Below are 14,605 nucleotides of genomic sequence, written 5' to 3' on the forward strand. Positions count from 1 at the left end.
GATTTTCACACTAATTTCACATGCAGGGCTCCGCATTCTTATTTCCATTGTATGAGCTGAAGTGCCATTGTTAGTTAAATGAATGGAGAAGCTCACAGTATAGAAGTCCCATGTGCAAATCAGAGTTCCTGCAGAAATTTGGATTAGGCCTAATAGATTAAGTTCAGTGACTAGTCTGCTATTGAGTTTGGTGGGATTTAGGTTATACATCCCCAGTAAGTTAATTAACCTCTTCTTGCCCACTGCCATTTCCAGTGAGGTTAACATTATGTTGTGCACCTAAATGCAATTATTGAATCTGCCTTTTAAAACTAATAGCAATACAATAGATAAATATTGGACATAGCTGTCTTCTTCAGTCAGAAGGCCCAGCTCAGATATAATGCTAAACAATAACATAACTGTGTTATGAGAATGATTTGGTGAGCTGCCTCCTTCTTTGTGTACAAGGGGGAGACTGAAGCTTCCATTCTTTCAGACATCCAAACTGGAAAACTCCAGATTATTTTTACTTTGGCCTGTTACAAAACCAAGATTAAATCACAGTTTCCCAAGTTTGGATGTAATGGGAACTGCAATTTATTGAAAACTTTCAGTCTCCTCTTGCATATAAATGAGGAGGGAGGAGCATATGAGCCAGACGTTTGCTGTAGTTCTTTACATCTGAACGGAAAGATGTCTTGGTCAACATATTCTAGATCTGAAACAAATGCATTTTTAAAATAACCCTTGTATGAATAATCTATTTGAATCAGTTCTATCAGGAGCCATGACAGTTATCATTTACTGCATATTCGCAGAAACTTTTTATTCTGATGTCCAGAGAAGTGAATAACTGAAAATGAAATTAAACTAAAATGGTTGATTGACAAAAGTTGTCATAATTGTTATATGGTGCATATGGATTACTTATTTCTGACCATTTTTGTTTTTTGGTGTAGGCAACTGCAAAACTTTTGGATGGTTCTCATCAACAACATGGATTTCTCTCATTGACTTACACAAAGGCAGTCACAAAAAATGTCCGTCACAAATTAATTTCAAGAAATGAGCGAAGAACTTTGCATAAATTATCTGAAAGTTTAAGTGATGGTTCTCCTCATTTTCTTCATGAGATCCTTCTTTCGGCTCAAGCGTTTGATGTTGTCCTCTGCTTTCCTTTTCTCAATGCAATTGCGAGTATATTTCAAGCAAAATTGCCAAGGAGCCAAAAAGAGAAAAGAACATCACCAGGCCAACCTATGAGGACCCATATTCTCACATCTCGCAACTTGCCGCTGATTTATATAAATACAGGCGTAATCAGAGTATTTTTCCCCAAAATGGAGGAATTGCAGCATCATATAGAAGGTATCGCCTATTTTATATTAATACAATAAGCATGTTTTTTTCTTGGATACTGTTTGTCATTGAAGGATATGCTTTTTCCACTGAATATCTGAAGGAGCCTCATTGGCATGTTTTCCAGTATTATGGACTTGTGAATTTTAGGGGAAATAATCATTTAGAAGACCAGAAATAGTCTTACCTGCCTTTCAAACTGTTCAAGTACTCCTTGAAAGTTTGGACTAAAGCCCAGAGCAGATTCCTCTGCTCCATTGAGATGGAGCCACCAGCTGCCACTGCTTTCCAGTCATGAAGGCTCTAAGCTCTGGGTAGCTACATCTGCAGTGACATCTCCAGATTTCCTCTTGTTTAGGCTTACTAACTTTCCCAAATGAACACTTACGACGAAGGACTACTGGGCTTTTGTTATCTGTGTTTCTGTGTGACATCTGAGCTCAGTCCTACCGTCAAATCAGTGTTTCAGATGTATTTATACACTATAGCGCTATGCTTAATTAAATTAACTGTTTTTTTAAATGAACTCTTTTGATATAAGACTGGGCAACAGACCTTTAATTGTCCTCCATATTTTATATAAGCCACAAGTCTCCGGCATGCATAAAGACATACGCAGTTGTGAAAGGATGTACAATTGCTTTCTAAAGTGCTCTGCTTCCCGATACTACTTTTTGATTGTACCAGAAGGTATAGTGCATAACTCTTATTGCCAGAAACTGAAACTGGAGATAAAAGCAAGTGGGAAGGTCTCATTTCAAATTAGGCATCCCAGTTTATACCACTTTAAGCACTGTCCAGCTTTCATTATTTTAACTGGCAGCTGTGTGCTTTCTAACTTCCTATCTTGATGGAACATACTGAAGGACAGTGAAGAAACATTCTGATACGGGGTAGGGAGCATGTGGCACTCCAGGACTGCAGTTGTTGGACTCCAATTTCCATCAGCCCTAGCCAGCATAGGCAGTGGTCAGGGATGACAGGAGCTGTAGTCTCATAACATCTGGAAGGCCACAGGTTCCCCAGTCCTACTCTAATACCTGCAGAGAGAATATTTAGTTCCTTAAGCCCACAGCCCCTTTTCGCTTGGGATCCTTGAAGAATAGCCTTTTTCCCTCTTCCAGGGATTTGCCTGGTCCTCTCTTTGGATAAAATTGTATTCTGCTAGGTAATTAATAGCTGTTGCTCTTTGAATGAAGCAATCATTCCAGGCTCATTTGTTAAATGTGACAAGTGCATTTGTGTCGAGAAGCAGAGAAATAGGCAGATGTACACTTCATATTACTGATTTCCCTGGAGAAGCTCATCTTGTGTTGAGTGGATCCCTTTACTGTATGCCCTTAATTTAAAATCACATAAATTTGTGTTTGTGCTTTTGCTATCAAAGAGCAAATAACTGCAGAGCACCCATTATTCAAGATCAAATAAGAAAATTTATTCTGCCAAAAAAGTTGTTAGCAAGACTTTTTTTTGCCCATTATTCAGTTAGTCCATTGTTGGGCTGCATGCTACAGGAAGGCACAAATTAATAATAATAAAAAGACTGTTTATAGATATATCATTTTGCAAATGCTTCTTCACCAACGCTATAGTAATGCTGGTAAACTTAGGTGATGCTGAATGATATTCTATTTGATCATAGGTGAAAGCATGCATGAAATAAGATGCTTAGAGCTACATTTATTCAGCAGACTTACTTTAAGTGTACAACTGAATTAGAGGGAGCATCAAGTTTCCAGCATGGTAGATTTTCTATCAAAACTACTTTGAAATGTTTTTAAAGCAAATTTAACATTCTTCCCATTATAATGCACATAAACATCCACAAAAGCCCCAGGAGTCAAATGAGTACCAGTAAGAAGCTAAGTTTGATGATTTTGAAGTTGTGTAAAGTTGAGAGTATAAATGTGCTGTAGTTTAAAAAGAAAAAGAAAAAAGTGCTTGAGGTTAGCTTAAACATCTACCACAATATTTGTAAATGAAACAACTGAGTATCCTTTTAGCCTGATTAAAGTACAAATGCTTTTGTTCTCTTAACTTTCCACATAGCCATGCCCCCACTCAAGCAAACCAATCCTGATTTCCCAAATAGTTTACTATACCGTATATTTAGTGAAGTTCTTTAATTATTTTCAGTGTATTTCATAAGAATTTGATAATATTGCCTGACCCCACCCCCTGCCATGGTTTATTCATTAGCCATGTATCCAGATTGTTGATCATGGCCTCAGTATGGTTGTCTGATTCATCCTGGATGCATCTCAGTGGTGCGCAGAAGCCAGGCTTTATTTATATACACACACATACACGTGAGTCTTCTGAGCTGCATGTGAAGTTTGCTTGTTCTTTCCACATCAAGCAACATGTTATTTAGTAAAGTACTTAGCACTCACCGCACTCTTAGCATCTGTAACTGAAAGCTTAGCTTTCAAAACAAGTTGTCTAAGATATCTCACTGGGTGGCCACAGATGGGGAAAGGAGATTGAAAGCTTACGTACATCCTCAAAGCATAGGCTTGTGGAGAACACTAGGCTTGCCTGCATGTATATATTGAATGTCACTGTCAGCTTCTAAAATGTCATAAAATCCATCATGGGTAAAAATAAACATTACAGAACACAGAATGCAGATCTCTGTATTGAAATACATATTTAATTCTTTATTTCTTCACAGTATATCTTGTACTTTTTTAGTAGCTATGTAAGCAGTGAAGGCATAGGAAGTGCACAATAGTCTGAATTATCTCTTCCATTCCAATGCAGCTAAAAGGACCTAAAACTGTTAACATCTTTAAAAACAATTAAAAACCTATTAAGTATTGAGTAAGCTTGCATATGTCAGAACCCAGCTTTCTGTTCCATTCCTCCAACAATCACTCTCTAGTGTGTCCAAGAAACAGGGCCTAGAGGGACAGGCATGTTTATTTCTCCTTTGAGCTTTGTGGGGCAAATAGGCTCATCACAAGGGACACAGTGGGAGAAAAATCTTGTTTATTACTCCAAATACTGAGATAGGTGTAGGAACCAGGCTTAGCTGCTACCCCAATAGTATACCTAAGTGCATCCCTTACTTCCATGTAAAGGGGTACCCCACCATACATTTAAAGCACGTCTTCCCCCAAAGAATCCTGGGAACTGAGTTTACTCCTTGCAGAGCTATAATTCCCAGCACCCTTAACAAGCTACAGGTCCCAGGATTCTTTGGGGGAAGACATGTGCTTTCGATGTATGACATGTACACAGCAAAAGTTGCATAGAAATGCATTCATTCTCTCTTTTTACAGACACACATGCACGTATTTCAGTCTGTGTAATATACAAGTCACCACACACGTCACACCGATTATAATTACAAGCATTTTACTTTTCAATACTGAACGTATTTGCTCTCTGTTTAAATATATTCTCATGTTATCCAGATGGCATTGGGAAGGAGGCGGGCTACATCAGCTCCCAGAATAGCATGAATATCAGGCCTAAGGCAACAGTTTTTATCCCAGAAATTAAAGCAACAGCCCAGGTGTGCCTCAGTCTTCTTACAAACATGCTCCTGGACATCTGTCTCTTTAGTACATGGCCTGGTAACTTGAATGTGAACTGATGCCAATAGACTTTGTGTGATATTAATTGGTTTCCCAGCATTCATTGCACAAGTTTAATAGCTCCACTGAAAAGTAACCCCACTACTTTTGAAGTACCTTAATTAATACAGCTGACTGTACATGTACACAAATATAACCCAGATGTTGTTTTTCCCATTTTAATTGCAGAGAATAAGACAAATATAGAAGATACTTTGGTACTTAAAATTGGTTCTGTATCGATGGCTCCTCAGGCTGACAATCCTCTTAGTAGAGCTGTGCTGAGGAAAGACATTTATCAGTAAGTATTTTGTTTTTAAATCAGAATAAGTAATTCCTAATAAGATTTTTCTTTTAAATCAAGAAATGAAACGAGACATTCTTTTGAGAGAGAAGACAAAGATGAAATATAGGCCTGGGATTGTGTTTTATCCCTGTCTTCTATTTGCACATTCAACAGTATTTGCCTAGCTCAGTGTGCATGGGCTTTATCTCAGGGTGGAACACCTCCGACTTGTTGACCAAATGCTACCTCCCCCTGGCGTCCCCATTTGGCCTGCCACCTAGCCATACATGATGTCAGGGGTGCTGTAGGTAAGGGGAGGGTTTCAAAGGTACAATCAGAAGCTTAAAGTGAACTCCCAATGCTGCTTTGCTAGAACAAGGCATGCTCCCAACTGCCCAGCTGATGGGTGGTAGGAATGCACCTTGCTGAAGGAGGGGTAAGGAGTTTCAAGCAGCAGTGGCAGGGGGGTGGAATGAAGGAGCTTTCAGAGTGAGGGGCAATGAAAGGGAGAAATAATTATATGTCTCCTCTCCCCCCTCCTCCACTGCTGTTGGCAAAAATGAGAGAAGAGAACCTGCATTTTAAGTTGCCAGCTTCTTTCTCCAGCTTCCCTCAGTGGCAGCAAGTGCTTGGGATCTCTGCAAGGGATTTTTACAGGTGGGTGAGGCAACTTGCCTGTCAATCATGTGATGACATCATGAGATTGAGAGGTAAATGGCCCTGCCCACTTGCCAAATTTGGCACACAAGGCTGATCCTGATAAGGATCTGGCCCATGGAGCCAAAAAGGTTTCCCGCTCCTGTTCTATCTGCTCTGTCTGTACTCTACCAAATCAAGGCATACTGATTATGTAGTTTGAGCCCCACACATTTGGGGCAGGAGGGTTGTTTACCCATATAAGCTCATATACAAACATTAAGCTGAATACAGGAAGAGCTAGCGGGCCATGGCAAGCTGGCATGATCCTGAACCCTTCACACAGTTTAAATGTCATCACAGGGCTAGCATAAAAGTAATCCAGTAAAACTTGGATTCCGATGAATTTTTTTTTCATGTTGCATGTTGTTGTTTTTTGACATTGGCTACTAACCTTTGGTGCATGCTTTCATATTCTTTTGGACACTTGAAAAGGCTATGAAGCATTGGTTAACAATAAATTAAATATCAATTATGCTATCATACCAAGAACATGATCTTGAAGGGCTCCCTCAGCCCTGTAAGAAAAAGGTCAGGAAATAGATCTTTTTTGCAAATAACATCTCTCTCAGTAGCTGCATAGTGTGAAAGTGATTTTCATAATGTTAAATAGTTAGCAGACATGTGAAATACTGGACTGTTGATGTCATGTGGATCAAAGCTGTGAAAGAAAGCAAACTTCTAAAGTGAAGTTTCACAGTAAACACATTTTTTGTGTGAATGTGCTCTGGATTGTGTCACTGACTTTGTGCAAACCACACTAATCATATGTAAGCAGCAAAACTGGAGAACATATGTAATCAACATCATAAAAATATATGATTCTTAGTAGAGTTGGCACTGCTGAGAAACATGAAAGTATAGTTGGAAATAATACCAAGTGAGAAAAGTCACAGAAATACAGATGAACAAGTGTCTTATGCTTCCTGTTGGTCTGTTTCTCAGATGTGGCAAACTTTTATTTTTGTTTGAAAAGTACTTCGGACTATACTTCAATAGAGGTATGTTACAAACATCACAATCCTTTCCCAGCAGTAAGTTTGTAGCCTTAAAAATGACAGATATTTCTTTGTCAAGCATAGGAATTCCGAGACCAGTATAGGCTTCTTGCAGCGTACCAATTTATATCTGAGGAAGGGGGAAGAGCAAGGTGGGTTTGCCTCTGAATAACATATTCACATATTTTGGAAAATGTGATATATGAACTGGTGTCATGGGTTTGATTTGGAAATAGATCCATAAAAATCAGGACTGTTTTCCTTGATCGTGTAAGCATGTGATCTTAAGGAAAATAAGTGATAGGATAGAATGATTCTTCAGCCAGCTACCACATGAGAAAGTAAGAATTAATGGTAGGGCACCAGTACTCCATGTACCCCCAGTATGCTTTAATGTGCCTGAAAAACAGACCATGGGGCAGGACAGAGGATACCAGAACGATGGGGGGGGGTCTGCGCATAAAACATTTTGCAGACGCTTTTGGATGCATAGCTTCTTGTATTGATAGTGCAAGCTGTGAGACTGTAGAAAAACAAAGCATCTTGTGGCATCTTAAAGGCTAACAAATTTATGGTGTTGTAAGACTCTTCATTCTTTCTGCTACAACAGACAATATGGCTACTCCTCTGGAAACTGAGGTGACGATAGTTCTGCCGTAATGAAAACACTGCAAAGGGTGGAAGAATATGCGCACTGCACAGAGGTATATTGTGCATTTTGGAGAGGGACACATTATAGACTATAAATTACTTCCTTCATCAGTTCAAGCTTAATTTATAAAAAAAATAGTTCAGCAGGATTTGCTGTTCCTTCCTCAGCTGTATCCTCTTGACCTAATAGTGGTTCTCACATCCTCTTTATAAATACTGTGAACAGTAGTGCATTCTGCCAATGCATTCCACTGAGGATTATAACAGGTTTGTCTTCATTATTTGAGGGTGTAACCCTGTTCATCAATGAAACTAAATTTAAGAAGTTTGGAGTTCAATCATAAGTTGCCTGCTATATCTTTCTAAGGAAATTTTGCCTATCAAAGTTTTCTACATTGGGATAATCTCAGTGGAGGAAAAACAATGTTCGTCTGAATGTGTGGAAATGTAGTGTGTATTTAGCACCACAAGGGTACCAGTCTTACGTACTCATGCTGTACCTCACTGATTGCAGTTAATGTGTATTTTTCAATGTAGAAATGATCTACCTATAAGAAAGTTGTCCTTACTGAAGCAGCCCTCAGTACATGACCATAGTCCTGCAATATGGTGTGAAATTCTATAACTGTCCTATAAAGAAAGTCAGACTAGATGGCTTTATGTAATAGCATTTATGGCAGGGATGGGGAACCTGCCCTTAATATGTTCCTGGAGTACAGCTCCTATCATTCCTGACAATTGACCATGCTGGCTGAGGATGATAGGAGTTGGTGTCCTACAACATCTGGTTCCTCATACAGGTTCCTCACATCTACTTTATTGTCTATTATTTCGCATATTTCAGCGTTGTCACTTTGATACAGCAGATTTATAGCTGTACTTGACAACAAATCTTTCACTGGGACATGCTTCCATCAGAGGAATGGCAGAAGGGCTGGTAACAATGGCTGCTCACGAGACTGTCTTCCATGGAAGCCAAGACACAAAGAAAGTGTTTTCATCTGAAGCAGGCTTTGGCAGAACCTTTCCTTAGTCATTTGTTTGTCTGAATGTTTAGTATTCCAAGAGTATTCCAAAAGTATTCCAAGAGCAGTTTACAAACAGATACAGAAATACAATGCACAATAGAAACAAACAAAATAATAAAGACAAAATAGCAGCATTTACCAAATAAGAGTGGAAATTAAAAATAACGGTCCCAGACCTAAGAGGTCTTGGCAAGTAAAAAGGAATTTGCCCTAATGCCAAAAAGATATTCCATAGCTGGGATGCCACAACATAAAAGACCCTGTCCCAATTCACACCTGCCTTACTTCTGAAGGCAGAGAAACCCGGAGAAAGCCTTCCGAGGAGGATGTTAGTCAGATTCACATGGGAGAAGGTGATATTTTAGAGACCCAGTTCCCAAGCCATTCAGGGTTTTGACTGTTAAAACCAGCACCTTAAATTATGCTCAGAAACAGAATGAAAGCTGGTGTTGCTGTTTTAAGACTAGTAAGAATGTCAAAGCACTTATTTTACCCTATCTTAAAACAGTGAGTGAACCGGCATCTAAGTACATTGAGCTGCCATTTTCACCTCCTGTTACATCATGACTGGTGTTCATTGTGGCTCCTTTACCTTTAATAGCTGATAGAAAATGCTACACTTCAAGGTGAGGCTCTTTTTAACTCCACTTAAGCTGAAGATGTTTACCTTCTTACTGTACCCTTGCATTCTTGAAGAAGATTTAGTATGATTAGTGCCATTTAGTAGACCATGTAAGTTTACCTTGTGCACAAGCACTGTTAATATTAATTACTGTTTAAGCAGTATCTAACATGGCAGATAATTTACACTTGCTTTTCTGTAGCCTGTAGTTCTGTTGCTCCAGAACTTTGTATGTAGGCTTGATATTCACATGGTTATACTGTTTTAGTATGCATGACAAGAAAAAAGCAATTTGTATGGAGCACAAGAAAAGGAAGCCAGGGTTCATCACTGCCTGCACTGATTATTTTTTAGGTACATAGCCATAAAGTGAGAACTGCCAACAACACACTTTGGGGAAATCATATCAGAACTCAATCGTTTCACTTTATTCATAAGCCTATGAAGATGTGTAGAATAGTCATCAACAAATTTCCCAGACTCTTTGATCTGGACATGAGGGCTAGTCATGGAAGGGCTGTATTGCTACAAGTGTTAAAGTTATATGATTTTGTGTCTTTTCTTTTGAATGTTAGCCATCAGAGAGCCTGACACACATTTCTCACTGTGGCTGCTTTAAGGAAGGCTGTCCTTCAGTAAATGTTCTTTTTAGAACTATGGCAAATACCCTGGTATCTGTTTTATCTATGTTGTGTTGCCTTTAATTTTGGCTGTTGAGAGTACAATTGTATTTGCATTTAAATAAAATTCCTGTTGGGCAAATAGTTGACTTTCCACAAAATTTTTCATTGTCTGTCCCTTGGGCTTTTCCTTCTGATTTCAAGAATATGTTTTTGAACAGTCATTTCAAGGATACTTTGCTGCCATATATGTTTAACATTGACATATAAAAGCCTTGGTTGTGGTAAACACTATAAAATAATTCAGAAAAGCTTCAGAAAGTTTACTGTTACCCTTTTTATTAATGGTTTGTGAGTAAATATAATTTACATTTGGTTTCAACAAATGTTTTGTTTATTTGGAAAGTATTCTCCAGTAATATTTAAAACAGATTATTTTCTTTCTTTTAATTATGGTGGAATTTTAAGTTGAATATAATATGAAGGCTATGCTTCTGTTACTAAGAGAACCATATCATAGTTGTAATGAGACATTTGTTAACTTCTGTATACAGCTTGTGGTTCATTCCATCAATACTTGTGGGTTCTCTGATGTCCTTCATAACGTTTTATCTATGACAATTTTTTACCACAACTCTTGAAGTGCTTTGTGAGAATGGGTATGGGTTTCTGTCTTTCTTTTTCAAATTGTTCTCTAAACTCTTAGCACATTTTTAAAGCTCTCTCTATTCAGCTTTGTTGCTATTTACCATGTTATATTTTTTTACCATGTAGAATCTTGACCTATAGAGGCAGATTTATCTTTAACCCTTTATTGATTTAATCAAAGGGAAACCTATTCTATTTATTCATTGTGTAAGTTTATTTTAAACCACTATTGTGGAAATCATAGTCTTATCCCAGGTGTGCTTTTTGTTGCAAAATTTACACCTGGTCGGGGGGGGGCTGTGGCCCTGTAGATGTTACTGGGCTTCAGTTCCCATCATTCATAACTATTGACCATTTTGACTGGGCCTGATTGGAGTTGTACTCCAGCAAAATCTGGAGGGCCACAGGTTTCCCACCCCACATTTTCAATCCTTTAAGAGATTAGATAACATCATGTTCTTGGACTCCCAACCCCCATCAGCACCAGGCAGCATGGTCAGGGATGATGGGAGTTGTTGTTCAACACCATCTGGAGGGCATCACATTAGCTACCCCTGTTCTAGGACATTTTTTACTATTGTGCAGGGGACAATGTCCTCACATTTCAGCCAGGCAATAATGAAATGATAATCCTACCACAGGTAAACTTTCTGTATTTGAAAACAGGGTAAAATTGTATAATCCTAGCCTAGGTAGCGTGTACATTCCAACAGTCCTCCAAGATCAGAAACTAAGCAGCAGCAAGCTTTTGGCTTGTGCATTACATCCTCCCCTTCCTACAAGGGGAGGTTAGAAGCTTCTACTGTATTTCATAACAAACCAATATGATGTTTCATCTAAATACATGAAACTGTGGTTTGCTAAAACCATAATATGTCCTTGAACTAGGATCCCAGGCCACTGTGTGCTACAAACCAGAAGCAGGAACTTTTAATCTCTCCCTTTTGCATGGGAAGGGAAGGGGAGAGTGACCCCTGCTCATTCCTATAACAACAAGGCACGGTCTGTCATCTTATCTGAACTGATCTACCATTGTCTGTTATGCATAAATTTCAGTGGGACTTTGTGCTAGAAATTCACATACGAGCAACATTTGTAGTCTCAATACATGGATGAGACGTTGGTGTTGGGAGGAAGGTTTGAATTTGTTAGGCACTGGGGAACATTTTGGTAAGAAGCCAGGCCTGTACAAAAAGGAATGGGCTACACCTGAACCAGAATGGAACCAGACTGCTGGTACTTATAATTAAAAAGGGCAGAGCTGATTGAGTGGGGAAAGCCAACAGGAGCTAAGGAAGATCCGCTTCAGAATAAATATCTCCCATGGGAGAAAGACCGAACGGCGCTGTACCAACTCCATCTGATACGGTGGCTGCGCCCCTACCTCCCCAATCATCTGCTCCCACCAGTAGTACATGCCCTAGTCACCTCTCACCTAGACTACTGTAATGTGTTCTACGTGGGGTTACCCTTGAAAACGGTCCAGAAGTTGCAGCTGGTACAGAATGCAGCGGTTCGCCTGATTAAAGGTAGCCGCCAACAAGATCACATTACTCCTATATTGAAGGAATTGCACTGGTTACCGGTTGCTTACCGAACCCAGTTCAAGGTGTTGGCTTTGACCTTTAAAACCCTATACGGTTCTGGACCAATCTATCTGAAGGAGCGCCTCCAGCATCGTCAGGGATGCCGCTCAACAAGATCAGCCTCAGAAGACCTTCTCTCAATCCCACCGGTTAAAATGGCCAGACTGGTGAGGACCAGAGAGAGAGGGCTTTTTCAATAGTGGCCCCCACCCTTTGGAATTCTCTCCCTAATGATCTCCGTCGTGCCCCTTCTCTGATGAGCTTCCGCCAGACCCTGAAGACATGGCTCTTCAGAAAGGCTTTTGGAACGGCCTAGGCTTTTACTGTTGTTTTTACATTTTAATGTGTAATGTACTGTTTTTATGCTGTACGTCACCCAGAGTGGCTGGTGAACCAGCCAGATGGGCGACTAATAAATTCAATAATAATAATAATAATAATAATAACAAACAAATGATGAAAATTTAAATAGGGTAGGGTTAGAACTAGGCATTAGGGGTGCTGGGGCACATGATAGCAATTCAGAACGGCAATATTACCACAGACCAAACCAGAAATGCCAAAGACATTTGAAGAGAGATGCTGTATGCAAGTGTCTGTATGCAAATGCTAGAAGCCTCCAAACCAAGATAGGAGAACTGGAGTGCTTGGTCTTAGAGGAGAGCATTGATATAGTGAGCATAACGGAGACCTGGTGGAATGGAGAAAACCAGTGGGATACAGTTATCCCTGGATGTAAACGATATCAGAAGGATGTTTTGGAGATGGTTTTGCTCTGTATGTGAAAGAAGACATTGAATCCAGCAAGCTAGAAACCCCAAAAGAGGCAGACTCCTCCACAGAATCATTGTAGGTGGAGCAGCTTGTTCCTGGGGATGTTCTATCATCTCCTCGATAAAAATGCTCTGGGAGATCTTGAGATGAAAAATGAAATCAAGAAAGCATCCAAACTAGGAAATGTTGTAGTAATGGGTGACTTCAATTATCCTGACATAGACTGCCTTACATAAATGTTCCAGCCACAATGAAGAAGCAAAATTTCTAGATATCCTAAATAACTGTGCCCTAGAACAGTTGGTCATGGAACCAACCAGAGTGGCAGCAACCCTGGGCTTAATCTTAAGTGGCCCCAGGACCTGTTGCGAGATGTAAGTGTTGTTGAACTAATCAGTAACAGTGACCATAGTGCTATTAAATAAAACATACTTGTAAATGGCCAATTGCCAAGAAAATCCAACACAGTCACATTTTCGACTGAACATCAGGAAAAACTTCCTAATTGTTAGAGCCATAAGATAATGGAACCAATTACATAGAGAGGTAGTGGACTCTCTGACACTTGAGGCATTCAAGAGGCAGCTGGACAGCCATCTGTCAGGAATTTTTTGATTTGGATTCCTGCATTGAGCAGGGGGTTGGACTAGATGGCCTTTTAGGCCCCTTCCACCTCTATTATTTTATGATTCTATGACTTCAAAAGAGGAAACTTCCCAAAAATGAGGGGATTGGTAAAAAGAAAGTTGAAAGACAAAGTCATGAGGGTCAAAATGCTTGGGAATTGTTTAAAAACATAATGATAGAAACTCAGCTGGAGTGTATACCACAGATCAGGAAAGGTACCATCAGGGCCAAAAGGATGCCAGCTTGATTAACAAGCTGAGTCAAAGAAGTGATTAGAGGCAAGAAGGCTTCCTTCAAAAAATGGATGTCTTGTCCAAATTAGGAAAATAAAAAGGAACACAAAAACGAACATGGGAAAAATGCAGGAAGACAATAAGAGTTGCTAAAAAAGAATTTGAGGAACGAATTGCTAAGAACATAAAAACCAACAACAAAAATTTCAATACATTCAAAGCAGGAGACTGTCTAGGGAGACGATTGAACCCTTGTATGACAAGGGAGTCAAAGGTGCACTAAACCAGGATAAAGAGATTGCAGGGAAGCTAAATGAATTTTTTGCATCTGTCTTCACAATAGAGGATATAGGGCAGATCCCTGAACCTGAACTAAAATTTGCAGGAAGGGAGTCTGAGGAACTGAGGAAAATAGTGGTGACGAGGGATGAAGTCCTAGGCTTAATAGACAAAATGAAAACTGACAAATCACTGCATCCAGATGGCATCCACCTGAGAGTTCTCAAAGAACTCAAATGTGAAATCGCTGATCTTCTAAGAAAAATATGTAACTTGTTCCTCAGATCCTCCTCCATACCTGAGGACTGGAAAGTGGCCAATCCCTGGGGGAAATTATTATTAAAAATTGATCAAGCCTATAGAAGAACAAGTTCTGCTGAAGCAGAGCTAGCATGGATCCTGCAAGGGAACATCCTATCTCACTAACCTATTAGCATTCTTTGAGAGTTTTAAAAAAGCATAGAGGTGATCCAGTGGACATAATGTACTTAGACTTTCAAAAAGCTTTCGACAAGGTACCTCGCCAAAGACTCCTGAGTAAGCTTAGCAGTCATGGAATAAGAGGACAGGCCCTCTTCTGGATCAGGAATTGGTTAAGTAGCAGGAAGCAGAGAGTAGGAATAAATGGACAGTTC

The 14,605-nt window shown here is 39.5% G+C and overlaps 1 protein-coding gene across 15 annotated transcripts in view; it reads left to right on the top strand.

Annotated features, from left to right (window-relative positions):
* Positions 1-14,605, top strand: part of VPS13B (vacuolar protein sorting 13 homolog B) — a 590,935-nt gene that overhangs the window by 323,531 nt on the left and 252,799 nt on the right. For 11 of the 15 annotated variants that reach the window (XM_061603977.1, XM_061603888.1, XM_061603895.1 and 8 more), the window contains 2 exons: positions 942-1,350; positions 5,112-5,223. In XM_061603977.1, coding sequence (XP_061459961.1) covers positions 942-1,350; positions 5,112-5,223 — 521 coding nt within the window. Of the gene's footprint in view, positions 1-941; positions 1,351-5,111; positions 5,224-6,849; positions 6,906-7,512; positions 7,607-14,605 lie in introns of those variants that run through there. The other 4 variants (XM_061603987.1, XR_009759752.1, XM_061604016.1 and 1 more) reach the window with 4 other exon arrangements.

The sequence above is a fragment of the Rhineura floridana genome, chromosome 1 (assembly GCF_030035675.1).
Source record: "Rhineura floridana isolate rRhiFlo1 chromosome 1, rRhiFlo1.hap2, whole genome shotgun sequence".
NCBI lineage: Eukaryota > Metazoa > Chordata > Lepidosauria > Squamata > Rhineuridae > Rhineura > Rhineura floridana.